This window comes from Tenrec ecaudatus, chromosome 5 (assembly GCF_050624435.1).
Source record: "Tenrec ecaudatus isolate mTenEca1 chromosome 5, mTenEca1.hap1, whole genome shotgun sequence".
Taxonomy (NCBI): Eukaryota; Metazoa; Chordata; class Mammalia; order Afrosoricida; family Tenrecidae; genus Tenrec; species Tenrec ecaudatus.
In genome coordinates, this window is record NC_134534.1 from 25,878,618 (window position 1) to 25,905,925 (window position 27,308).

At 37.8% G+C, this 27,308-nt stretch overlaps 1 protein-coding gene across 3 annotated transcripts in view; it reads left to right on the forward strand.

Moving 5' to 3' along the window:
• Positions 1 to 27,308, forward strand: part of CSMD3 (CUB and Sushi multiple domains 3) — a 1,306,760-nt gene that overhangs the window by 349,574 nt on the left and 929,878 nt on the right. For all 3 annotated transcript variants that reach the window (XM_075550585.1, XM_075550586.1, XM_075550587.1), the window contains exon 5: positions 26,519 to 26,726. In XM_075550585.1, the coding sequence (XP_075406700.1) occupies positions 26,519 to 26,726 (208 nt within the window). The remainder of the gene's footprint in view (positions 1 to 26,518; positions 26,727 to 27,308) is intronic.

Sequence of the window (27,308 nt, forward strand, 5' to 3'; positions counted from 1 at the left end):
ATAGGTAGGGCAACACGTGGTTGAGGCAAAGTACTAGCTAGTAATGCTCATTACAAGTTGAAGACAAAGAAAAATGAAAGAAAGTAAGAAAACCCACTGTCACCGAGGCGATTGTGGCTCACACTGACTGTAAATCTTTACAGAGCAGCAAGTCTTGTCCTTCTTCCACGGAAACACCCCCAGTTATGTGCCCCACTCTAGCCCACTGGGGCCACCAGGGCAGCTAAGAAGAAGGGTGGGTGCTTGTAAAATGCATCCTTGGTGATAGAAATGACACTGGAGATCCCATGATAAAATTTTAAAAGATTGTGATTCTTCACTTGAAAATAGTTTTGTTTCAACACCATAATTACAATTATAGATGCAGACTTGACAGATGTAATACACAGAAATCAAGCCTACTACATCTATGGGGGGGTGTACAAATGAAAAATAAAAACCTGACTTTCATCCAATAGATTCTGACGTATATTGACCTCTCAGACAGGTAGGGCTGTCCCTGCAGGTTTCCCAGACTATAACACTTTATAGGAATAGAAAGCTTCATCCTTCTTCCCTTGAGCAGTCAGTGCTTTCTACCTGCTAACGTGGGGCTGAGCGGTCCAATCTGTGACATCATGCTTGGTGAAGTATAAGGACAGTGAGAAAGAAGAAGGCCCTTGATGAGAGATTGATATTGTGACTACAGGTTAAAAATAATGCTTGTAGGCATGAGGCAGTCCAGGGTGGAGCTGCTCTTGGTTCTGTTGGACACATGATCAATCTATGGAGGAAGCACTAGAGAGCACTTAACAACAAAAACTTCAACTCGGTCTTCCTATTATTTGTATAAAATTTTACTACCTGGTATAATTTCAAGGTTGCCAATTTGTTGTTTGTTTTTCTGTTATGGGCCAAATGGTAAATACTCCATTTTGCAAATGGTAAAACATCTATACCAATTACTCTCTTCTGCCCCCTAGCACAAAAGAAGACAGGCAATCTGTAATGAAGAGGTATGACTGTGTTCCAACAAGCCATCATTTAATGGCCCCTAATTAATTTGATATAGTTCATCTTAAGTATTAAAAATGCAAAATTGTGACTCTTTTGAAAATAGTAATTAAATATATGTCAAACATGTTATTCAGCACATTAATTAACAAGAGAACTGGTACTATGTTAAAACTATTTCAAAAAGCATTTGAAATGCTAGATATTTGAAGGTAGGTTTAGGACAATATAAAATTGTGTTAATATTTTTGTTGTAGAAAAGCATTGTGTCCTGAGGATTTCATTTTAAGAATAAAGGGCTCTGCTTGTCATGCATACACTCCTTTAGTTCATTGCAGTATAGCCAGGGCAAGGCGTGACAATGGGATCTCAAAGAGGATTCATTTTGCATTGGAGAATCAGGCTTCTATCTTTAACTAGGAGACTCAAGGGAGGGACGTGACCATCCCTCCGAGTCAGAGGAGTTCCCAGCCGCTAGTGTCTGAGGTGACTTGTAGCATCTGATCTCATTTTTCAGGTAGAAGCAGAGAGATCTTTTGTTTCATTCTTCTATGAAAATGACCCCCCAAAAATCACTGGGTTTATACACTCAATGTGCTGCCAACAATATTGGTGCATTTTATTGCCAGATAAGGACCAGCTGTGTGACATATGTGTGTTTATTCATTTGTCTTCACTTTTATTGCATGTTACGTTATGCTTTGTACAGAAGCATCCAATTTTTGGACATGAAAACATCAAACTCGCTGCCAGTGAGCATTGGTCGCATAGTGGTTCACACATTATGTCAGTCATAATCATGGATTATGTCTTATTTTGGTTTTGTATTGTTTTAGTCAGGTGTCATTGAGTCAGTTCTGACTCATCGCAACTCCGTGTAACAGAAGGAAGCACCGAGGAGTCCTGCGCTCTTGTCACCCTTGAAACAATGGTTCGCCCAGCAGTGCTTGGTATTTATTCTGGAGCCATGAACACCCCATCCTGATCCACCCAGAAAGCCTTTGCCTGGGGAATAGGAGAAGCAGGGGTTTGTGGTGGGGGTTTGTTGCCTTCCCTCCCCTCTGGTACGTCGCACAGTTGATTGTGCACGACTCACTCTTTGCTCCTCTTGTCTGGCGTCCATCCTGTGTGTTCAGTGGGGTGTCCTTTGGGGACTTAGCAGCACACACAGCTGACCCGCAGGCTTCTTTCTCTCCGGGGCTCTAGTAAAATACGAGCACACAAAGATAAATTGATTTGGAAGCATACGGTAAAAAAAAAAGCTGCTTTATGCAAATGTTAACACAGTATAAAAAAACCGTTGGACATCATTTAAAGTGCCGCTTCCCTTCACTAACTGGCTCACTGACATTTCGATGGATGCTAAATTTAACTATTTAGGAAAACTTTTGTGTTGTTCCTCCTGAGCCTCTGCATCTGAATGTGGGCTTCCTGCACCACAGTTCACCTCCACACTTGCCGACAGCCAATTCCTCATTAATCATGTCAAGAGAGGAATTATCCGAAAGGGCAAAGTATCCAAAATGCATTTACAATTGGCTTTAGACTTATTTTCCCAGTTATAATTGGCTTTGGATTCTATAAAAAGGAGTTTGTACTCCCTAACCACATGACAACCACCATTGTAGAAAGGTGACCCAGTTAAGTACTGGGTAGAACAGGTTTTGATGAACGGTACATAGTCCAAAATCTGCAGCAAGGCTATAGATATGTTTAGATAAATGCAGTATTGTTTTAGCAAGTTTTGTTGAATTGAATCAGAAATGTATTTCTTATTGCAATTATTCACAATGGAAAGGTCATATTTATCTACTGAAAAAAAAAGATATTTACATGTACCTGTAGCTTATCATTGAGCAAAAATATTAGCATTTTAATTTTATTTCTTAACTTGAAGTGTGACTATAAACATGAACTCAGATCAATACATTTACATACATATTTAAAAGTGATTTAGTTTAGGAAAATGACAATTCTGCATAAAAACATACTGGAATAATCTGCATAATTTTCTACTTTATTCCACCTCATTTTATTAAATGATCAAATGATCATTTTTAAACCCATGCACCATTTAAAAACAGAAAAGAAAATGGAGCAGTCATATAAAGCAACCTGAAAATGCAGCCTGGTCATTGTTGCTCAGAAGAGGCATGTGTGTGTTTGAAAGTATGGAAACACAACTCCTAATTAGTGTAGAATATATAATGATCCACTCAAGAAAAAAATTATATTACTTAGATACCGGATTTATTTATTGCATTTAATTTTAGTAGCAATACATTTGGGGATGCATACTGGAAGCTCACAATTACTAATTGAAAAGTATTTTAAATGTTTTAAACTATAAAAGTATTGTCAACATTTTATAGTAAATAATGTATACATTTCCATAACAATATCTTGTATGTTATATGGAATATTCACATTGAAAACTTTTAAGAAACCAGTATACTAGAAAGTGGTTGTGGAGATAGTTGATATACCTCATTTTCTTAGCCGTGTAAAGAGTATGTGTATACATGTGAATGTGTTAGTACACACACTCATGTATAATTTCCATTGTGTTTTCAGGTTGTCCCATTCTCAAGTGTGAATTTAAAAATAGTCAATTAGGAAAAAAAAAGATTTCTTAAAGCAGCGAAGGAGACTGGCATATCTGAATTACAAATTCAAATACAAGGTTAACATATTTTCATTGTGTTAATCATTTTGAATAAAAAGGAATAGTTGTGAATAATAATGATTGAAATGTGATGATAGTTTTAGTTTGATTAATCATAATAATCTTGTCATTATAACTCATTAGTAAATAACATCTAAAATTTAATGTGTATTGTAGACCCCAGTTCTTTTACCCAGTAAGAGAATTTGAATAGAATATTCTCTGTTGTTTTTATGATAGATAAGGACTGTGGCAGAGTTAGATATATAACTTTACCATTAACAGTGGTCACCATAGCCAGGGATATTTGAGTATAGTTGGGAAGAAATTTCCAGAAAATAGATGAAGAAGATTTATTCTAGGTCTCTGCTTTCCAGAACTTCTTTGGGTCCTGCCTTCCATGTTCTCAGGTTGTTCCCACAGTTCCATAGCTGATTAATTATGGTATTGACCTTGCCTCATTTTATTTCCACCTAATATCAAGTTGTTGAGTGTATACAGTAGCTATGACCCTTTCATCAGGTTCATTTGAAACTTTATCCCCTCCCCCATGCCTAGCCCTCCCCATGCAGACACAGTTCAAATGATCTTGGGCAAGTTCTTGATCAATCTGAGTCTCAATTGGTTTCTTCTTCTATAAAGTAGGAACAGTAAGTGTTTAATATTTGTTTTCTCTCACAGATTTATTTCAATTAATAAATATAATGGTCTATTTAGGCTTAGAATAGCACATTATAAATTTGGACATTTGTTATATGAAACATTATCCCCCAAAATATTTTAGTTTGAAACATTATCCCCCAAAATATTTTAGTTTGTTTTGTGGTATATTAAATACCTTCCTTCATCATTTCATTAAGGACAAATTCAAAAGCAAAACTGATTCTTGAAATGTAGGTGTTAGGAGCAGGTTGAGAAGTCCTGAAATCGTACTAAAAGAGCTCAGACACCCTACTTTACTTTCCACATCGCAGTTTTCAGGGGAAATGGCTTGCTATTTTTTCTCACTTTCTATTCTCTTTTTACTACTCTATTTGTAGCAAAAATGAGAAACAAGCAGCAGCAGTGAACCTGTCATTTCACAGTAGAGATAGCTAGAGTGAAATGAAATATATGAGACGGAGAATGCCTCTCTGTCCCCCTGCTGTGGCAATTTGGCCAGAGGGAGTAACAAGTCAATTGTGCCATCACTTGGCAGAAGCCCTCTCTTCAGCGACAAGGATAAACTTGTAGGATACTGATAGAGGAGACTGCCACTCCCAGTGCGTGAGAGCCTGCTGTCAACACCAGAGCCAAGGAATAAACACACCAGAAAAACAAACATGTCTAACCAAGAGGTGAAGCGAATTAGCAAGTGGTGAATTTGTCCCACATCTCCTCGATTTAAGAGCGTCTACATTTAAGGGTTGTACAATATCACCTCCTGAATATCACCTCAGCAAAATATCCCAGACCAACTCCACGGCCATTCACTTGATTCTAACTCCATGATCCTATAGCACCCAGGAGAACGGCTCCATAGGGTTTGGGAGAGTTTAAGTCTTCATAGGAGCAGATAGTACATCTTCCCCATGAAGGGGCTGCAGCTCAATGTTTACCAGGCAGAGGTAAGCATATATGTATGATGATATATAGATAATCAAACCAAGCTCACTACCAGCCAATTAATTCTGATTCATGGAGACCCTATCGGACTGGATAGGACCAACTGTGATTCTTTCAGAGACTGCAATTCTTTCAGGGAGTAGAAAGCCTCATCCTTCTCACACAGAACTGCTGGTGGTTTCAAGCTGTTGACCTCTTAGTTAGCCGTGTGACACATAAGCCATAAGCCACTCATTATGAACATATTCCATCATTTGACTTTCTTCCATAAATTGTGCATAATTTTAGTACATGTAAAAACCTGTGGCTACTACCAATGTTCAACAAAATCTCATGGCATTAATATTCTTAAAAAAGAGAGAGAGAGAAAAGCCTATTGAACAATATATTGTTTGAAGAAACATTTAGGATTGTAGTAGACTAATGTTTAGTTTTAGTTTGTGTAATTATTAATCAACCGAGTGTCCCCTGGATCAAAGAATATTATGGAGCCAGCGATGGGGAAATCCTGGGGGAAGCCAGCAAACTAAGAAATAGACACAAGACAGTTTCAAGAGTCCGAAGGAATGTGATTAAGGATTATTTAGCTTATAGTCTGGACTGGAACCGAGCTCTGAGCTTTGGGCCACAGAGCACTTGGGAGCGTTCTGCGCCGTCTACTTGGTTAGCAGCCATGGGTTTAATTGTTGCACCACTGTGGATTTTTGTTTCCACGGTACCAAAATCCAAGCCCACACTGACTGCTGTACAGTCAATTCTAACTCATGGCTGCCCTAGATTGCTTTCATAAGACTCGGTGTTTAAGAAAGGTCCGCTGGTGGAATTGTACAGCAGAGCTCAGTTAGCTGCTCCTCATCTCACACAGCCCACCAAGGCTCCCTCTGCCAGGGGAAGGCTATTGGTTGTATGCTTAATTCAATGAAGCTGTTAGCAAGTTCCAAAGATTAAAGCAAGCGTGATGCTCTTGGCTTTCACGTGGAGGAAAATTCTAATGGGACAAGTAAAGAAGGAATTGTTTTTGGTAGGACATACTGTTGGTCTAGTTGAGAACAATGGAGTCATCCTCAAAACGGTTATGTTTGGGCCCTCTTTGCATGTAGTGGTAATTCATTTCTTTGAGGGATTTCTTTGTCATTGATCCTCTGCTTGACTAAGGAGCATGTCTTTTGCCACAGACTGATCCTCCTGATGACATGTTCAAAGTATGTGAGACAGTCTCACTATCCTGGTTTCTAAGGAGCTTTCTGTTTGTACTTCTTCCAAGACAGATGTGTTCTTACTGCTGGCAGTCTATACTAATTTCAGTATTCTTTGCCAACTTCAAAATTCATATGTGTCAATTGTTCCCTGGCATTCCTTATACATTATGCAATTTTCATATGCATATGAAGCAATTGGAAATCTGATGCCTTGGATCAGGCACACTTTATTCTTCAAATGAGACCACAGCTTGTCAACCTATCTCATTTTCCCATTGCAATACGGCCTTTGATTTCTTGCTCTCACGTTCCTAAATGTTGATGGTAGATTCCAGTAAAATTAAATCATTGAGAAATTCAATCTCTTCTTCTTAAATCATGATGTTTATTGGTCCATTTGTGATGATAGATAAAGACATATAATGATATGCAATTAATGAGCCAATAAACATGCAACAGAGAAAGAAAGTGCTCTAATTTATAAGAAATCATTCAAAGTTCATATAATTGCCAATGGTATTCTCCCAAACCCTCTACTTGATAATATTTAAGCTTGTTATTTTTGTGTCTAACATATTTCTACATAATGAAAATACAATGGTGAGATGTTGTTTCTCTTCATGTAAGATTAAATTATCATTGTTTGGGTGAAACTGATATTCCAAAAATAATTACCAATTTATATGAATTTCCTCTTTTGTATTAAAAAAATTGTACTCAAGCCCTATTATTCTGATGTTGGTAAAATGTTATTTATATAAGGTTTGAGGTTTATATAATTAAATAGAAATTGATGAATAAATTTAACCAATAAAGAAAAGTCTATTAAGGTTACTAAATTTACATAATTAATTAGTAAATCTAAGATAGGGTTCTAAATGGGGACTTCTTATTGTGGGAGAATTTTTACAAAAGTCCACTTGTTACAAAGAATCTCAATAGGAGGGATTTCTAATTTATATGACTTCTTGTATGACATCTAACAATGTGGAGGAAACCAGAAACACCCTGGTGCTAGGCATTGAGCTGCTGACTCCAAGGTCAGCAGTTCTAACCCACAAGTGGCTCCATGGAGAGAGATGAGAGTTTCTACTCCTGTAAAGACTTGCAGCCTCAGAAATCCAAAGGGCAGTTACTTTGAGCCTGCCCTATAGGACCCCTCTGAATTTCTGATACTGACTCAAGGGTAGTGAGTTTGGTTCAGGTTTTAACCACAACATATATATCTGAATTTCATTCTGCTATAGTAAAGTTAACTCTTCAGTGTTGCAGCTTAATGAAGATTGCTGGATCACTGATACAATATGTCTTGCAGGTTTTGTTTTATATCGAACTTGTAACTCACAGTCTGAAAGCTTGCCAGAGTAAGGCGATTTGCAGGGAGGTGTGAACAAATTGGTCAATTGGTCACACAGTGGCCACAGTGAAGGGCTGCTAGCCCGATGGAAGGGGGTTTGAATTGATCAGTTTCTTGTGGGGTGAGAGAAAGGGCAGTCTGCTTCCATAAAGAATTATATGTCTTTGTCTAGACCTCTATACATGGCCTTTACCTCCTAGCTTTTTCCTCAATTTCCCTTGACTGTCCTCCTGTCCCATTATCATGCTCCATTCCCACCTGGGTTTCAGCAATACCTCTTCATTACATTACCCTTGATCATGCCCTACCAGGCCTCCCACACCCACCTCACCACCAATTTTGATCACTTGTTTTTCCCTTGTCCCTGCATTTGTTAACACCACTTCCTTTCCCCCCACCTCCCCCTATCTCATTTTCCCCCAGAACTGTTGGTCCTGTTGTTTTTCCTCCAGATTGTTCATCCAGCCTATCTTATTTAGACAGACCTGCTGAGATAATAACATGCAACTATATACAACAAAACAACAAACCACTGACAAAGAAAAAAAACAAAACACAAAATGCAAATATATATATGAGGATGGTGAAATAGATCGATTTGCCTATATTTATAGGTTTAGTATCAAGGTGGCAGAAGGACATTGGGCCTCAACTCAAGTACTCCCTCAATGCAAGAATACGTTCTTCTATTAAATTGGCAATCTATGATATTCACCCTGCCGGCACAACCGCTAAAGACAAAGTGGGTGAATATGCAAATGTGGTGAAGAAAGCTGATGGTGCCTGGCTATCAAAAGATATAGCATCTGGGTTCTTAAAGGCTTGAAGATAAACAAACGGCCATCTAGCTCAGAAGCAACAAAGCCCACATGGAAGAGCACACCAGCCTGTATGATCATGAGGTTCTGAAGGGATCAGTTATCAGGCCTCAAAGAACAAAAAATCATATAATTCATTGGGTGCACACCTCCATTATACGATCACTGAGGACAAATAGGTGCATAAGCAAATATGGCAAAGAAAGCTGATGTTGCCTGGCAATCAAAAGGTATAGCGTCTGGGGTCTTAAAGGCTTGAAGGTAAACAAACGGCCATCTAGCTCAGAAGCAACAAAGCCCACATGGAAGAAGCACACCAGCTTGTGCGATCATGAGGTGTTGAAAAAAATTCTTACCATAGTGAATGAAGGGGAAAGTACAGAGTGGAGACCCAAAGCCCATTTGTCGACCACTGGAGATGCCCTTGCAGAGGAGTCCAGGGCAGGAGATGAGTCAGTCAGGGTGTGATGTACCACCGATGAAGAATATAGCTTTCCTCTAGTGCCTAAATGCTCTCCCCCCTGCTCCCACTATCATGATCCGAATTCGACCTTGCAAGTCTGGATAGAGCAGAGGATGTACACTGGTGCAGATAAGAGCTGGAGGCACAGGGAATCCAGGGCAGATGACACCTTCAGGACCAGGGGTGTGAGTGGGTTGGAAAAAGGGAATTGATTACAAGGATCTACATGTGACCTCCTCCCTGGGGGACGGACAACAGAAAAGGGGCTGAAGGGAGAAGTTGGACAAGGCAAGATATGACAAACTAATAATTTATAAATTATCAATGGGTCATGGGGGAGCAGGGAGTGGGGAGGGAGGGGAAGAAAAAGAGGACCTGATGCCAAGGGCTTAAGTGGAGAGCAAATGCTTTGAGAATGATGAGAGCAATGAATGTACAGATGTGCTTTACACAACTGATGTATGTATGGATTGTGATAAGAGTTCTATGAGCCCCTAATAAAACGTTTAAAGAAAAAGAAATACAGCCTTGCACACTCTACCTTGCCATTCTCCTTAATCATCTCTAGGAGAAGAGCTTAGATAGGACAGGGTAATATTTGCAACTTTCCACTGGGCAGCTCTTATTTGCATGGCAGCAGCCTCCCTTCCAGTGTGGTAGCGATATAGAGCAGTGTGAAGCAACTAGAGAGGTGGACATATTATATTGTTTCTACCTTGCTATAGTTGTGGACACTCAACCAGAAAGCAAAGGTTAAATAATAGGTATATCTTCTATTTAATATGTTGCCAACTACTGGCTCAAACTGCTAGAGTTTGTGAGAGCTCACTATCCAGGGGAGTAACTGTTGATATCTGTGGAAGTGTTTGATGTGAACATCAAACAACGAACAAACAAAAGACAACATATTTAGTGCTATGGAGTCCAGTGTGATGCACAGTGATCCCCTGGGACAGGGAATAACTGTCTCTGAGGGTTTCCCAGACTGGAACTCTTTACTGGAGTAGAAAGCGCTTTCTCCTCCAGAGCAGACCTTAAATAAGTCACTGCGTCAAGTTATTTGATTCAACACTCCATGAGGACTGCCTGTTGGTTTCTGAGACAGCAGCTGCTCACAGGTGTAAAATGCCCTGTCTTTTTCTTGTGCAGCTGTTGATGGTTTCAAACTGCTTATCACGTAGATTGTAGTCCAACTGATAACCACGACACCCACAGAGCAGCTAGTGGTTTGAAACATATGGCCTTGTGGTTAGCAGCCCAACGTGTAAACAATGGGCCACCAGACCTCTTTGAAATAAACATAAGTTTGGTGAAATTTAATTAACTAATTAATATGCTTTATAAGGGTTATATAGTTTACATAAGGGATTGATGAGATTACTACAAATGTGATTAGAGACAATTGACCTGAATGACAGATTGGTGAATGATCAGCATACCAGGGAGATAATTGACTGAGGAGAGGGAATAGTTTCTCCTCTGGATAAAATATTTAGTGTGAGAAAATCTCAGACTGGGCAGTGGAGGATCTAGGCTTTACCCATGTTGAAATAGCTGGTAAATAAAAGATGGATGACAATGAACTAGATGGATAAGAAGTGACTACACAGGTGCAAGTAAAATACTTCATAAGAGATCCAGGATAGAAGAGAGTTCTCAAGAATAATAAGTTCATAACAATAACAAATGTCATGTAGACCCAATAAGAAAAGTACTACAAACTCAATCAGTCTTGAAGCATGATGTAGCATGAGTAACAGTCAATGTAACAACAGGAAACTACACTACTACATTTGGCAACAGTATGCAAAAAAAGCCAATGTCAGTGCAAAGATTGAGATAACTTCTTTCTCACCAGATCAGAAATTCTCGGCAGTCTTTGCAAGAGCTCAACAAAGATCTTCTTCCACAAATCTGCTTCTGTATTTAGATTTGACAACCAACAAGCTGGAAAACCATGTCTCACAAAAATATGTTGTTGGAAATGGCAGAAGAAGGCGCAACACAGTCTCAGACAGAACGGGATATGATTGCAAACACTTGATCCGAATTTTGTAACTGGCATTGTAGAGAAGTCAGTTCTCACTGCATCGCTGTTAATAAGTTCAATGAACTCCTCTTGTGCTGTCTCAGGAACATCTTCAACTAACTGTGAATGGGCTTCTGGCAAGTGCAAATTGGGTGTCAGGTAGATTTGCAAAGTATGATAAAACTTCGTCTGCAAGCATGTGCCAGTGTTCTTTCACAGAAATTTTCACCGTAATTCTTTTGTCTGGTTCAATGTCATGTTCCTCAAAGAAAGCAGATACGGTGGACAACATGTAAATTTTATTTTCATCTTTTTTTTTCCGGCCAACACTGAAATTTCATTTAGAATGATCAGATCTTTTCAGATAACTCGGGGCATGTTGCATTTGGTCATTGCAGTGATAAATGTAACTCATTCAAAATGGCAAAGGTGTCAACCAAGTAAGCTATTTTATGCAGTTCACTTGTACTCTGAAAAGTGCTTCAAGCTGCGGTCTTGCTTTCTGATTAAAAAAAGTTTGGAGTTTATCATGAAGCTCAAAAAGACATTTTAAAATCTTTCCTCTCGACAACCATCTCACTTCAGTGTGAAATAGCACAGCATGCTTCGGCACATCCAACTCAGTGCATAACTGCAAAAACAGTCAACTGTTTAAAGTGTTCACTTTTACAAAATTGACAAAACTTATGATGCTTTCCATTCCTTCTTGTAACTCTTGTAGCAGCATCTTCATTGCTAATATTTGCCGATGAATCATACGGTGAGTTGCGATGACTTTTGGTGATTCATTCAGTACCAAGCATTGAAATCCAGATCGGCATCCTAGCATAGCTAGCGCACCACCTGTGCACGCACCGCAAATCTGTTCCCAAGAGCTCTTATGCTCTTTTAGAAATGAACCAACTGTGTCACATGCATCATATGCAGGAGTTGTCATTTCCAGAGGTTTGCAAAAAAAATAATAAAGTTGCCGTCATTAATATACCTCATGTAAACTCCTAACTGTCAACAGTTTACAACATCTGTAGATTCATCAAGCTGGATGCTAAATATTGGAAGTGGAGCAGATTTAATTTCCTGGATTACCTGATCAACAATATCAGTAGACATGTCATCTATTCTGCAGACAATATCGTTAGTTAAGGAAATTGCGCTCAATTTCGTAACAAATTCATCTCCAATCATAACTTGAACAATGTCTTTGGCCGCTGGCAACAGTAAATCCTCAGCGATGGTGTGAGGTTTCGAAGCTCTGGCAACTCTGAGTGCCACCAAATATGAAGCTTCAATAACTGCTTTGTTTTGCTTGTAGTACTTGCCACAGTGTCAAGACTGGTTTTCTCCTGTCCATCAGCTTTGTCTCTAAAATAGGTGGTATTCTTGCCAGCAAAGCTCAGGTGCTTGCTATAAATGGTGTTTTAGTTTGTTTACCTTCATAGATCTGGCTGATAGAACTTTGCAACAAATAACACATTGTGGTTTCTCAATTCCTGCTGTAATTATCGAGGTAAAACCATACTGTAAAAAATCCTCACTATATTTTCTTTCTTTAATCATTCTTATGTACATGATCCATTGTCATAGGATGGCTAGCTAATTAAAATAATATATAACAATAGCTTTAGTAATACAAAAGATGATACATGGAATAGTTCAGTCAATATAGTTTATTAAAGTTCCCTATGATTTACCATTCTATTTTTCCCACATATCTCTTACTATCAAAAGGGGCAGTGTTCACATCAATCACAAGTGAATATAAAAAGACCGATCAGCATCCAGATTAAATTCCCATGGCGCAGATTATATATATATATATTTGCAGTTCATGATTTTACATTTACCCAGCAATTATAATTCACGAGGTGTCATTTTACCTCCAATACTGCTGCTTTCAACATTGTAGCTTCTTTTAACAGAATAGCTGCTTTCAACACAGCAGCTGTTTTCTACACAGTAGCTGGTCTCTACATGTGTGACTGGTCTGCCTAAGTACATTATAGAAACCAACCCTGCCATATACACCTGTATTTGTGTGGGGTGAATGTGATGGGGTTGGTACGATGATAACATCACACTGGGTACTCATAGGTGGGTGAATCTGCATGTGGGCAGACCCACCGGGAGACAGAAGCAGTGTCTTGCTTCCTAAGACAATCAGAAATATATGCTTTCCATGGTCTTAGGCGACCCCTGTGAAAGGGTCATTTGACTTCCAAACGGGTCATGATGCACAAGTTGAGAACCACTGCTATAAGGGGAATGCTAATATTATGAAGGATGTACACTCTAGCGTAATCAAGCATTTGAAATCAAAAGGACAGTATTTACGCAGAGACAAGTTTCAGAAGGGTTAGGAACAATGAAAAAAGCAATGGAACAGAAAACATAGAGAGAAAGCAAGATACGTCGAAGTTTGCTAAACTGTGGGTTGAATGTGAGAATGTCAAGAAAGTTGGCAACAGTAAAAGGTTCCTTCATGCGCAGTCTCAAATAAGCTCAAAATCAAAGGCTTAACGAAGATTTGACAATGCGTGCCCATGTTGAGAATTTCTCAAGTGAAAGACAGTTAGGAGAACATTTAAGCAGTCCCGAAGAAAGTGATGCTACATAATGACCTTGTTCAATGACAAAGAATGAAATGCATGTGTGAACTATTGATTTCAAACTGCTTTTTTTCTCAAAAGCTTTACCCTTCTGCAATAAAATGGTTGAAAAGAGTAGTCTTACCTAAATATGTGTCCAATGGTGCGTTAGCAAAAGTGTTTCAATACATAGGTTGAAGAAAAGCCAGGGTATAGTCAATGGAGGGATATATAAAAGCTAAATAAGTAGAAATATTAATGGAAGGCAAGCATATTGAGGAATTTGATAAGGGAGTTGAAAAATTGCGTTTGGAAAAGACGGCTTAAAATCAAAGACAATTTCGTTTGTTGTCATGTGTGGAGTAGACAGTATTAGTGGGTAGTTGAAGCAATATACCAAAAGAAGGGATCCGCTCGGTCAGTTTCTACTGAACCACCAGTCCATTAGCTGACTTGAAGGGGGTCACTGTGCTCGGTTTCAAGTAAAATGAATTTTTTTACAACTTTAATCTTTTTCCATTTATCACAATGTTGCTTATTGGTTCATACATTAGTATTATTGTTTCCATTTTATTAGAATATAATCCCTACAGAAGTCGGGAATTTTCACATTAAGTACTTCAAGTTCTCTTCAGTTTTAGAAAGAAAGATTGTGTCTTTTGAATTTTATAAATTATTCATGGTCGTTCCCTGATCCTGATGCAGTGTTCTTCAGAGAGTTTAGCATCTCTGATGATTCACACAGCGTACAAACCGAATAAATACGAATACAACCCTAACGAACACCTTTTCTGGTTTTAAACCATGCAGTAACTTCGTATTACATTTTAAGATCTGCCTCTTGGTCTATGTACAAATTCTAAATGAGCATAATTAAGTGTTCTGGAATTCACATTCTTCAAAATGTTACCAAAAATTTGGTAGGACCCACACAGTTGTTGCATAGGCAATAAAACACAGGAGAACATCTTTCAAGAATGCTCTTCTTTTAGGTAATATCCATCTAATATCAGAAAGGATGTACATTATCTACATCCAAATCAAATTCAGCTTGGATTTCTTGCACTGTCTGCTGATGCACTGCTAAAACCAGTTCCAAATAGCGCAGCAACATTTTATTTGTAAATGACATTAACTTTTTTTTTGCTAATTCTGTAATCTGTTGCATAGCCTTTGTTTGATATTGGTACAAATATGAAGCTCCTCCAATTAGGTGGCCATAGACTAATTAATTAGCATACACTAATGAGCATTTTCAGAGTTATAGCCATTTGTTGAAAAACCTCAAAGGATATTCTGTTAAGTTCTAGAGCCTGTTCACCAACGCTTCAGGATCTCTTGGACTTCTTACCACTGATTCTTGATCATACAGTATCTCCTGTTCTAGATGAACTTTAACCAATTCTTTTTGGAGATTCCATAACTTCCCCGAAGAAACTTTCAATTAGAGGATATCAGAATTAAGACAATACTTATTTTACGATGGGGGGTGGGGGAGAGCAGAGTGGTGTAGGCCAGGTAGTAGTTCGAAGCACCATCCACTCCAGGTGTGAATGATGGTTTCCCGACTCCATACATTACGATCTTGTCAATTACATGGCAGTCTGGTCTTCTTCTTTGGGAGCTCCTCACTGAGACAGATGGACACAGTGGCTGCAGCAATGAGCTCAAACATAACAATTGTAAGGATGGTGCAGGACGCGGTGGGGTTTCAATCTGTAGCACATGGCGGTGTGGAGGAGAACAGGTTCTCTAGCACCTAACAAGACACAATAACATGGTGATGGGTGGCTCAGTATTAGCTTTATTAACTGATAGTTCTATGAATGTGTTTCTGATGGACACCATGAGTAAATGCCTAGTGGTGTAAATATTATGACATAGACTATGCATAGCTTTCATAGATATTTTACGTCTGTTTTCTAAAATAACGGTCCTAATGTATGTAATTACTTGGTCAGGGTACATGGAATTATGGTTGCTTCATATTATTGTTAAACTTTTACATCATAGATCTTTTCAACTTTCAATGTTCTGGTGTGTAAACCCAAAGGAATCCTTATGGCTTTGAAATGCAGATCGTGTCTCAAGAATGCACATGGACAGTTCCGCTCTGTCCTATAGGGTTATTATGACTCACCAGTATGGATGGCATTGAGTTTGGGGGTCTTTGTTTATAAACTCTATAACTGGAAGAGCAACTTTAAATAGTTCACTGGATTGCCTTGGGCTTGTAGCTATCATCAAATTTTGAATTATTTTTCCCATTATTTTATTCAAATAGTTTTCTTTGCCTCCCACCCTAAAACTTAATGGAATTTAAATAATACATTAGCTTGATAGTTTTCTATATGGTATACTCTGGGGTGCATTTTGTTTGTTTTTAAAAATTATTCTTTCTTAGTTTCATTAGGCCTAGCTTCCAATATTGTTGGCATTTACTATCTTTTCCTCTTTAGCACCTACTTTGTTGTCAAGTCTTAGAGTAATTTTAAGTGATTATAATATTTTAATGTAATTTTCCTCTTTTAAAGTTCCATTTATATGTCTTGTTCTTATCCATTTTACTCACATTCTGCACCCTATTCAGGTTTCTTTATAGGGCTAGATAACACATATGTTAGGCTTTGAAGGCCTTATATGTATTTTAGTTTTGGGTCTCTGATTTGGCTTGGTTTTGAAAATCCTTTAAAGTATAAAAACAATTTGAAAATTCTTAACTTCATCAATCAAAACAGATCATAGGCTGTGTTAGAGACTCAGTTAGCCCACTCTGGTTTTATATTGCTGAAAATCACTATGATAGTTTCTAATATCTTTTTTCTTAGAGTTTCATCATCTCTCTCCTGACGGGACAGTTTGAAGTAACTGATTTTCCTCATGTGATGGGTCATATTTTTCAGGGTGTTTCTTTGTCTCCTGACTGGTTATAGTTTAACTGGCTTTTAAATATGAATTTTAATTTATATAATATCTAGATTTATTTATCTCCCTATAAATAGTATTGGGCTTTGTTCTAACAATGAGCGAAGTTAATTCTGTTTTCCATAAGTGTTTCTGTTTAACTTTTGTTAGGCAGTTCTCGCGTGCCCTTTCCACTAGGGATAGTTCTGCAACTTCTGCTGAGGGAGCTTCCACGGGTCCTGTTGGCAAACTCAGAGGCAGCCATCAGCGATGGGGCCAGCTCAGTGCCTCCGACCATTGGAATAAAGTGAATATCTCAACAGAATCAGACCTTACAGGGTTTGGGTTTCCTAGTTCATAACAGAGTTACGTTTGTACTCTACAGTAGCTTGTTAACTTTGTAAGCATTAAGAAAAAATTTGAGATGTGAGAATTGCCAAAATCTGACAAAGAGATATGAATTGAGCACATGCTCTTTAAATAATGGCACTTGTAGGTTTACTTGCTCCAATACAGCTAGGAACTTGCACTTTGTTAAAAAAAAATGGTGCTGTCTGCATCCTGTAATAGAGCAAAACAAAATACAATGAAGTATACCAGTTGAAGTTATTTGAAATGCATTCTCCCCCACAACAACTAGAATATGAATAGTACTCAACCTGGTGTGTTTTTTATACCATCCAGCTCAAAGATTCCTGCTGTCTCTTTCCCTGAACTGAATAACACTGCTACCACCTTTGAAAACAGTCATTTCTTATATATCATCTAATTAAAAATTATTTTAAGGCAGGAAGGTAAATTTGTCACACGATGCTCTGTCTTGGCTGCTCTTGATTAAATATAAAGACACCTCCCAATCTTTAAATGAATTTCATTATAAATGAGCAAAGATTTGAATTATTTCTATATTTTATTTAAGAAAGCATGTATTCATTGATTATTTCATTCAGTGCATAAATTAATTCATTTGATCAACATGTTACTCAAGAAAGTAAATGGAACTTAAGAAGGATGGTTGCTCAGATGCGGATTTTAGTATCAATGAATAAACCTTCCACACTGAGATGTCACTGTACAGGGCTTTATTTCTCAGGGGTGTTTACTTGGGGGAATGGTGAGCATTTTTCTTTGACCTCTCTGTGTCTTGAATGTCCTCAGTGTTCACATGCATGGAGCTGAGGGAACTAGACAGAGAAAGGAGCATGTGAACTCTTCATAGTCACCAAGACCCCACTGATTCCTTCCTTTAATCCTTGAAACAGTCATATTTCCTCTGTGTCAAAAAACATGGAGCAAAGCCAGCATTCTAGAAGATGTGCTATTTAATGTTTCCATTTATTCTCCATGAGACATTTCTTCTGAGAGACAATTTTCATCAAGCTGCAAAATGAAATGTAATTGCGGAAACTAAAACAAATAAAGAAATAAACTGTTGCTCTTTATAATGCAGTGATTAATTAATATGACATATAATATTTAAATAGTTCATTTAATTAAGAGGCAGAAGATAGTGGCATTTGTCTAGGGAAGGAACAAAAATCCCCACATAGATGTCAGTTTCACTTGAGTGCTGATGGAAGGTTTAGCTTTAACAAGGGAAATTTGAAGAAAAATGTCCCATGTTGGGTTTGGATTAAATGCTTAGCATCTGGAATTGATCAAGTGTACTCACCTCCCACAATTTACAGTTCATTTCTCTTTGGTGATAAACAAGCCTACTTCCTGCCACCCCTGCCTCCCCACCCCTAAGCTATTTCAGAAGAAACTAATAGTAGGGCACAGCACAGTATGAGATCAGTATTTGAAAAGATGTTGCAAAAAACTATTTTAGGTGGCTTGTGGAACAGTCTTGTACACACACACACACACACTCTCACACACACACAATTTTTTGACAGGTAAGCTTCAGGGCATTCTAAATTACATTTTCTCAAGTGAAATATGATTTTATTTTTGAAGCCCAAATAAGTATGGGTATTTCCAGTGTCTAGAATGTCACCAAATTAAAAGTAAACAAAAATGTATTTAGACATCCCTATCACATAAATGAGTGATACTAATGGGAAGGTCAAGTCGGGAGAAGGGAAATGGAGCAGACCCAACTGGGAGAACATACGTGCATTACTGTTTATAGAAGCAGGGAGGAGCCAACTCCAGTGGGGGGGAAATGACTAAAAATACATTTAAGGACCCTATCAGGGGGGTATCTCTGGTAGAATAAGCCACACTGACAGAGTGTCTGGGCACATTACAGTGATCCAGGCAAAGTGCCATAGAACACAGGGGCACTGAATCCTCGATCTTCAAGGTGCACAACACCCTCCAGAGGTCAACACAGAGAGATCCAGTGCGGAAACTCCACGAGGTGAACTGGACTCCACCTCAGACATCCTTGTAACCTGAGGACTTGATGCTGAATATTCATGGTGTTTGGAGAAGCAGGTGACAGCTATGCCAAGAGTAATCAACTGTTGGCAGATGAATAATCACTGACTTACTATATCAAGGCCATATACTCTGTCTTGAGAAATATATTATTCCAGCAAACTTGTGACTAACATTGTCAGGGAATATTATAGCAAATTTCCATGACAATTAACCCCCATTGTTGTGTAAATAGCATCCAGCCATGGGAGGATTTATTCTGTACAAGTGAATAATTCAAGTATTATGGTATGTAGTTAGCCTACATTGACTTAATATCCCTTTCTCAACAGTTGTTTGCTTGTTTTTTTTTTAATATAAGTTCCAGGGGCTAATCAACGACAATATTAACAGAATATTTTTTATATTCTAGGGAAATGATCAGTAAGGCTCTTTACCTTAAATTAACAAAGATATCTCTAGAGGGAATCAAAGGCAGGTTAAAAAACCAACAACATTGATCTAGGAATGGGTTTAGATAACGCCCTAATCCTAGCTTCAATCCAAGACCAATTAGTTCCAACATCATGGCCCTGCTCAATACTCACCCTAAGAAGGGAACACAGAAGAAATGGGTGCTTTAGCAAGTGTGGTGAACAAATTAGATGTTGCCCACTCTCTGAAAAAATAACATCTGGGGTCTTACAGGCTTGTCTCCAAACAAGCAGCCATCTAAGTGAGAGTTCAACTAAGTCCATGAGGAAGAATCACACCAGCATCAGTGAAGAAAGGATTGTAAATCATATGATCTGAAGCTGAAGGAGGGAGTTTTATCAAATAGTAATGAAAATTGTGAGAATCTGGTTGGCATACGGCTAATATGACAGTGGAGGCCCAAGATCCATTTGTGAGATCTGCTCAGGAAATGCTAAGCTGCTAGTGATTTCCCTCTTTCCAAAATCGAGGGATGGAAAGAAACTGGTACCAGAGTAAATTGGAGAGATGACTCTGGGAGATCAAAATGATAAACCTGAAGATTGATTAAAACCTCGTCATTTGATCCCCCCTCTGATGCACGTTGGATCTGATCTTGTTTTCAACATTTTCTTTGTTTTTTCAGATCCAGGTTTATTTTAGATGTATTTTGTCAGTTGGGGTCACCCTCTTGAATGTTGTATTTTTTTTTCATATATGATACCCAGGATTGATGAACCTATAGGGACAGCTAGTAGAGTAAGGTTTCCTTGAGGGTATGTACCAAGAGAGGATGGGGTGGGAGGGCAGGTCAAAGGGAACTGGTGTCAAGGAATTCAGTAAGAAAAAATGTTTTAAAACTGATTGTTGTAGCACTTGTAACAATATGGTTGGATGTGACTGAACTATGGAATGATGTGATATCTGTATTATCTCTCACTAAAATAGTTTTGAAAAAAAATTAGTTATACAGAAAGAACTCATGAAAATATATGGTGCTATAAAAATTTCCCTATTTAAACTCATTTTACCTTCTCTTATAAAAAAGTACTAGTTAAAGTCTATTTTGTAGCTTTTTCTTGATCCCTGATTTATAGAGATAAAAGATTTCCAACTAAGTTTACTAAAATTCAGTTACTCTTACAGTTTAACGTTTTATATGTTTAACATATAGGAATAAAATAATTTTATAATGCCTCTTTATTATTATAAACAACCAAAGTAATATTAATTTAGGTATTATAATATTTATTCTAGTGTTCAGTACATTAAACACTAAGAGATAGTTGGGAAAGACTGATACATTGTCATTATTTTAATACCTAGTTTTAGTAGTCTCACATTGGCCTCACTAATGCCAACAATTGACTGCTTTGTGTTCCTCATGTTTTGCAACATGCTAACTTACAAGTTTTCCAATGCAAGATATGCTCTCATCAGGCCCCAAAAGACAAACAAATATGTTTTGGAATAAGTATGGCCAGAATCCTCCTAAGAGGCAAGGATGTTGAGTCTTCGCCTGACATGGATTGACATGTCAGGAGCCCAGTACCAAGAGCAGGGGGAGAGCATGCTGGATGCAGGGGAGAGCAGTGAACAAGAGGAAGCTCCTCAAAGGGATGGATTGACACGGTCGCTGTAAGAATGGGCTCAAGCACAGGAATAATTATGAGGATGGCCCAGGTCAGGGCAGTGTTTCATTCTTTTACATTCTACTAGATGTAAGCAACTTGATAGTACCTAATAACAACATTGTCAGTCCCATTTATGTAGCCTATATACTTTCCATAGAACAAGAGTGAAGAAACTGCCAATCTTATGAGACACTGTCTCTCTAATTGTTAAGTAACTATTTTAAAGCAGTTATACATATTAGTTAACCTCAAGGGAAACCTAAAACATGTAAATGTGTTGTGTCCACAGTTACTTAGCCCCATGGAGTGAATTCCAACTTTTCATTGTAGTCCTTAGGGGACAAATGGTGGTCTTAAAACATGGCCTGTGAGGAGTAAGCTCATCTGTTTTGCCCTAAAACAGTGGTTCTCAACCTTCCTATTGCCGCGACCTTTAGTACAGTTCTTCATTCCTCATGTTGTGGTGACACCCCCAGCATAAAATGATTTTCATTGCTACTTCATAACTGTAATTTTGCTACTGTTATGAATTGGGATATCCCTGTAAAAGGGTCATTTGACCCCCACAGGGGTCGCAACCCATAGGTCGTGAACCGCTGCACCTAAAGCTGTGAACTAGAAGGTGCCTAAAAATGTCACAATGCAGAACATAAAAAATATCATTTATCCTTCTAAAGCAATAAAGTATGCAGCCCTTTGCCTTGACCTTTGATTCAGCCTCTTTGGCCTTCCTCTTTTCTCATCTCTACAGAATACCCCAAGTACATTTTCACAACCCTGATTAGAGCCTGCCCGCTCCTGACCTGCGCCAAAGCCACTGCTTGCTCCGCAGAGAGCAGCTTGGTCTAGTCCCCGTTGTTGCTATTTCTCTCTTATGGGACACCGCACAGTCCCTTACTCGCCATACACTACTACTGCGGAGTGTTTCTCACTTAGGCATCTCAGCTACGAAACAACAACAATAGCAACAAACAACCAAGTTGCTAAGAAGTCCGTCCCTCCTCTTGGTGACTGTGGTTTTCTGAAAATACATCTTCTTCTGACTTGCTTCTGGGTAGAATCAAACCATCAATCTACCTTTACTGGCCAAGAGCGTAACTGTTGGTACCATCCAATGACTTTCCCCATCTCATCAACTCATTGTTCAGTAAGTTACCAGCTCAAGGACCCCACCCCTAGAGCACTCCATTGTCCCTGACAGGAATGAAATCTTCCCTAACTGAGCCCTTTGGACTCCACACCCATTGGACTAAATGTTCCATCAGAGTAAGGAATGCGATTACTTCATCTTTAAATGGAAGAATACAGGAACACATTTTAATTTCCTTAGGAAAATCATGAAATGACTGATAGGATCAATGTGTATTGTGATTGTCTTACAGAATGATTCCATTAAACACTCCTCTGTGAACCTTGCCTTTGAGGTTTATGGTTGTTAAAAAGACATTGCAGGATCATCAGTCGTGTGGCCACCTAGTGTCTCCTAGGAGGAAATGCTGAAAGAATACACACGTCTGACCTGTCACTGCGAGGCCATGTGAAACCCGTTTAGACCAGAAAATACCAGTGTGCCATCGACGCAAAAGCACGGTTCTGGAAATTAGGATCTAGTGTTTATATAATTGTCTAACACTTATTCAAATTGTGCTATTTGAAATGCAGTTATGACATATAATTCATCCCACTCTAAAACGCATTTTATTTTTATAAGCATCCTAAATTTAAATCATGTAATAAAACAAAGTTCCTAACATTAGGTAGAGCCACTATGTACAAATATTATATATCTAGCGTGTTTCAAAACCAAGCTTTACCTGTTACAGGTTTCTTCAGAAAGTACTTTTATGATTGTTTGTTAATAATGATATCAGACAGAAGAATGACCACATAACTTGATATAGAAACTTGGCAAAATAGGTTAATTGATGGAAGTACTTAGATGCAATCCTAATTCTCAAATGCAAGTCAGTAAAATTTTTGAGCGGCATATTTTTATTTCCTTCAATTCTTTTGTTTGTTTGTTGTATTAAAAAATGTTTGGATTGAACTATTGAGAGAGAACCGCCCAGTGATGGGAGTCAAATAATTTAACAACTGGTTCACTGCCCTAATGACCATTTTAAGCATAAAAATATATACCAAAATGTGATTTATTATTTCATACAATTAATACTTTAAAAGGAGCAAAAACAGAGGTCCATACAACTAGATTATATTATAAGAAAGAGCGTTAAAATATTAATGAAAATATGAAATAATTCCTGACAGAAAGCAACAAGACTCTTTTCAGATATTTCCGTATTGCTTGTTGATTGACAACCTCACTTGCAGACTTTTCACTTTTATCCAAGCATCATTGGCGATGTGATGTGTCCTTAACCTTATTTTCACTCTGAAAGGAGGATCCCATGCCCTTAGAGGCAGGGCAATTGGACAGTAGTCATTCTTTTTGATATGTTAGTAATAGGCAACTTCTCTTCTCTGAACATTTTATGTGCATCTTGGAAAATCCCTTTCCAATTTTGCTGAACCCACAGCAATTGTTCTAACAATATTTTAAGCTCTTTGAACAATCTCAGGGACTGCATCATGCACTCACGATATCTAGTGGCAATTGGGGACATAACAAAACTGAACAGAACAACAGAGGATCACCCTCTGATTGTCGCTTTATCTCTTTACATTAATAATGTTTACTGAAATAACATACACAAGGGAATAAAAATGCATCATTTCCTAAAAAGTATAGTGAGTTTTATGAAATGAATAAATAAATATTACCAGCATGGTTTTGTCTAATTTTTATACCTATAGATGGAATGAACACTATGGGCACTTTGAATATGCTGTTGAGCAGATGAACATTTAAAATGAATGAGGAATGTAAATTTGTGATTTCTACATTGTGCGGCTGCCCAGTCACCAATCTTAGAGAGAACCCTGATTACAAGGGCAATTTTAACAACCAGTCCAGGACTCAAAAAAAAAAAAAATTGAGGGTCTTCTCTGCCAAACTGGTGTCACCTGGCTGATGGTCATCAGTGGAACTAGCCATGCATTGTGTGTGTTCATAGTTTGGGGTGATTTCATTGCTTTATAGGCGTAGATTGAGGAACTTCAAAGAGACCAAGCACAGAGATTTATGTGACTTCTCTGAAGCTTGGAGGATACAGTGAGTTATTATTAAAACTACAAATGAAATATATATATGTATGCAAAATGTCTATTTTGAAACCAGAGGGTTTCAGTTATCAGAAATTGCATTTCCAGAGAAAATTCATCACAGGAGCATGTTTCCCAATGACTAAATGCAAGACTTTTGTGAGGGATTTCTGGGCTGAAAATGCCTTAAATCTTGCCAAATGTTCTCTTTGATGGGATGAGAAAAACTATGTATACCAGTTATGTTACAATCTAATATGTGATCATCTAAAAATTTATTGCCTAAATAAAAGTCAACTTTAGTGTGGTTACTGACAATGAAGAGACTTAGCTCTGATAACCAAATGTGTTGCTGTGGAGTGGACCCAGGCTCACAGAGACTCTGTACGACAAGATAGAACTGCCCCTGTGGGGTCCTGCGGCTAACTCTCTATGGGAGTGGAAAGGCTCATCTTTCTCAAACAAAGGAGAGGAGTGATTAATAACTGGAAGAAGTTAAAGTCACTGGACAATTATACCAGAAGGTTGAGGTTTTGAGGGGATTATGACTTATAGTAAGGAATTACTTATGGAAAAAAAAACTTAAAAAATTCCTCAAAACTCACAACCATTGAGTTGCTACTGACTCTTAAGTAGGGCAGGCCAGACCTGCTCCTGGGAGTTTTTGAGACTGTAACTCTCTACAAGAGTAAACAGCACTGTCTTTCGCCCCCGAGAAACCGGTGGCTTTGAACTACCGACCATGTTGTTAGCCGCCCAGTTCATAACTGCTATGCCACCAGCCTCCTCCTGTACAGTGTCTAATCAGAACAGTTAGTTGATTCTAATGCCAAAGCCTACTTAAATAATGAAGACCCATTGCTGCTGCTACAGCTACTTGGACTCATTGTGACCCGAAAGAGTGGAACTCTGCCCCAGGCTTTCCAAGGCTATAATCTTCAGGAAAGAACAGGGTTATATTTTGTTTGCCCCACAGGGCAGCTGGTGAGTCTGAGTTTCTGACCTTGGATACCGGGCGAAGACCATAATTGGGTTACAGTGATGCCTTTGGAATAGAGAGACCACATTTAAAAACTGGGATTGTTCTTGATGAGAATATATATGCATTCCATTTATTTCATATTTCATGATAGTTAGCTATCTTTTGAAAATATTTTGCTTTCTATTTATGAATTGTGGAGTTGAGTAAATTAAGAATGGGAACCAGGGACGCTAACACTGTTTGACATCAGTGATACATTAATAAAATTGTCTCTGACACCAGTTTCCTACTCTTGACTGATTCTGTAATTTAATGAACGTGCCTCATTGCTGTTTAGTATGACTATGAAGTTAATCATGCCATCAAAAAAACTGGTCATTATAGAGCCATCTTTTTCCTAAATATTATATGGGAGTTGAAGCAATCTCTCCAATAAACAACAAAAAATATTGAGAAAATGTATAATAAAAGTAAACCTGTTTCCTATTAGTTCTGAGGGGATATGCAATTTTCTAATGAGAAAAATGTTCTATCATCAGTCCTTTATGATACAATGAGAAATCTCCAGTGTTTATTATTCATATTAAACACTCAGCTCATTGAACCACAATAGTGCATTGTTGGTCAATAGTAACTAAAGGAGACTCTATCACTCCTATTTGAAATTGAAAACATAAGACTAATAGGTTTCTAGAATATTTATAGGGAAATATGAGTGCATATATATTTGTTACTATATCACTTCCATCTAATTAAAATATTTTGATATGTAATGTACTTTTATTTGGATTACATTATTCAATAGTTCTGAGACATGTCACTGACAGAAACCATAGTATATTTTAGCTGAAATCATTTCTTTCTGTAGAGACCTACATTATAATAAATAAATTCAAATCTCTGCCATCAGCAAACACACACAGAATGATTAAAGATTTCCCATCACAAACCATAAGAATAATATACCTTTGTGTTACTCGCTTCATCACTTAATCAATAACAACAAATCTTGGTTCTATTATCCTGAGATAACATTTGGAAGCTTGGCACTTTTTTATTCCCTTTTACTGTGAGTGTAACCAATTGCTCTAAAATTGTCAAGATATAATTTAATTTATAACTGACTTTGCACTTTTTCATAGACTTCTAGTAGTATTCAACTCCATCTACTAGTACGATCTGTATTTAATAAAATGAAAACTTACATATATCAAAAATCTGTTCAGAATTTATTTCATGGCATTTATTTTATAACTTATACTTGCACATCTTGCTTTTCAACAGCTGAAGATGCATGTGGAGGAACAATGAGAGGATCCAGTGGCATCATTTCCAGCCCCAGCTTTCCAAACGAGTACCACAACAATGCAGATTGTACTTGGACAATTGTTGCCGAGCCTGGGGACACCATTTCACTCATCTTTACCGATTTCCAAATGGAAGAAAAATATGATTACTTAGAAATTGAAGGTTCTGAGCCACCCACAATATGGTAAGTAGATACTTCGATGTAATTACCATTGTTATAATTGTTGGAAGCTAACTAGAGATCAAATAACTACTCTAAGAGAGCCTTTAAAAAGTTGGATATTATAAAAAAAAATGTCTGCGCATTACATGGGAGGGCTGTTAAAATGGTGTAATGTTTTTGAGAATTAGAATACTAATATGTAAAGCATATTGGAATTTTTAAGCATGAAGGATTTAATTAGAATTTATTACTTGATCAATTAAAAGTGATCTGTGAATTGATCAATTTTGTGAGAATAATTTTAAAAGTTGTAGGATTTTGATTTATGACTGTTCCTTGCATGGCAGAGCATACTTGATGACTCCTCTCTAATCAATTAACTTGTATTTTAAAAGAATCCTACGTACATATAAACAAACTTTTCATGAATTCTGATATATAAAGGCAAGTATACAAAGGTTTATGATTTATTTCTTTAGAAGTTCAGAGCTTGGTCTTCAGAATGCTTAAGTTTGATAAGTTGCATTTTAGGTCTGAATATCTATTTTTACATTTTATATCATTTTTCTCTTCTTTGAGGCCCCTGAATTCATACAATCAAAA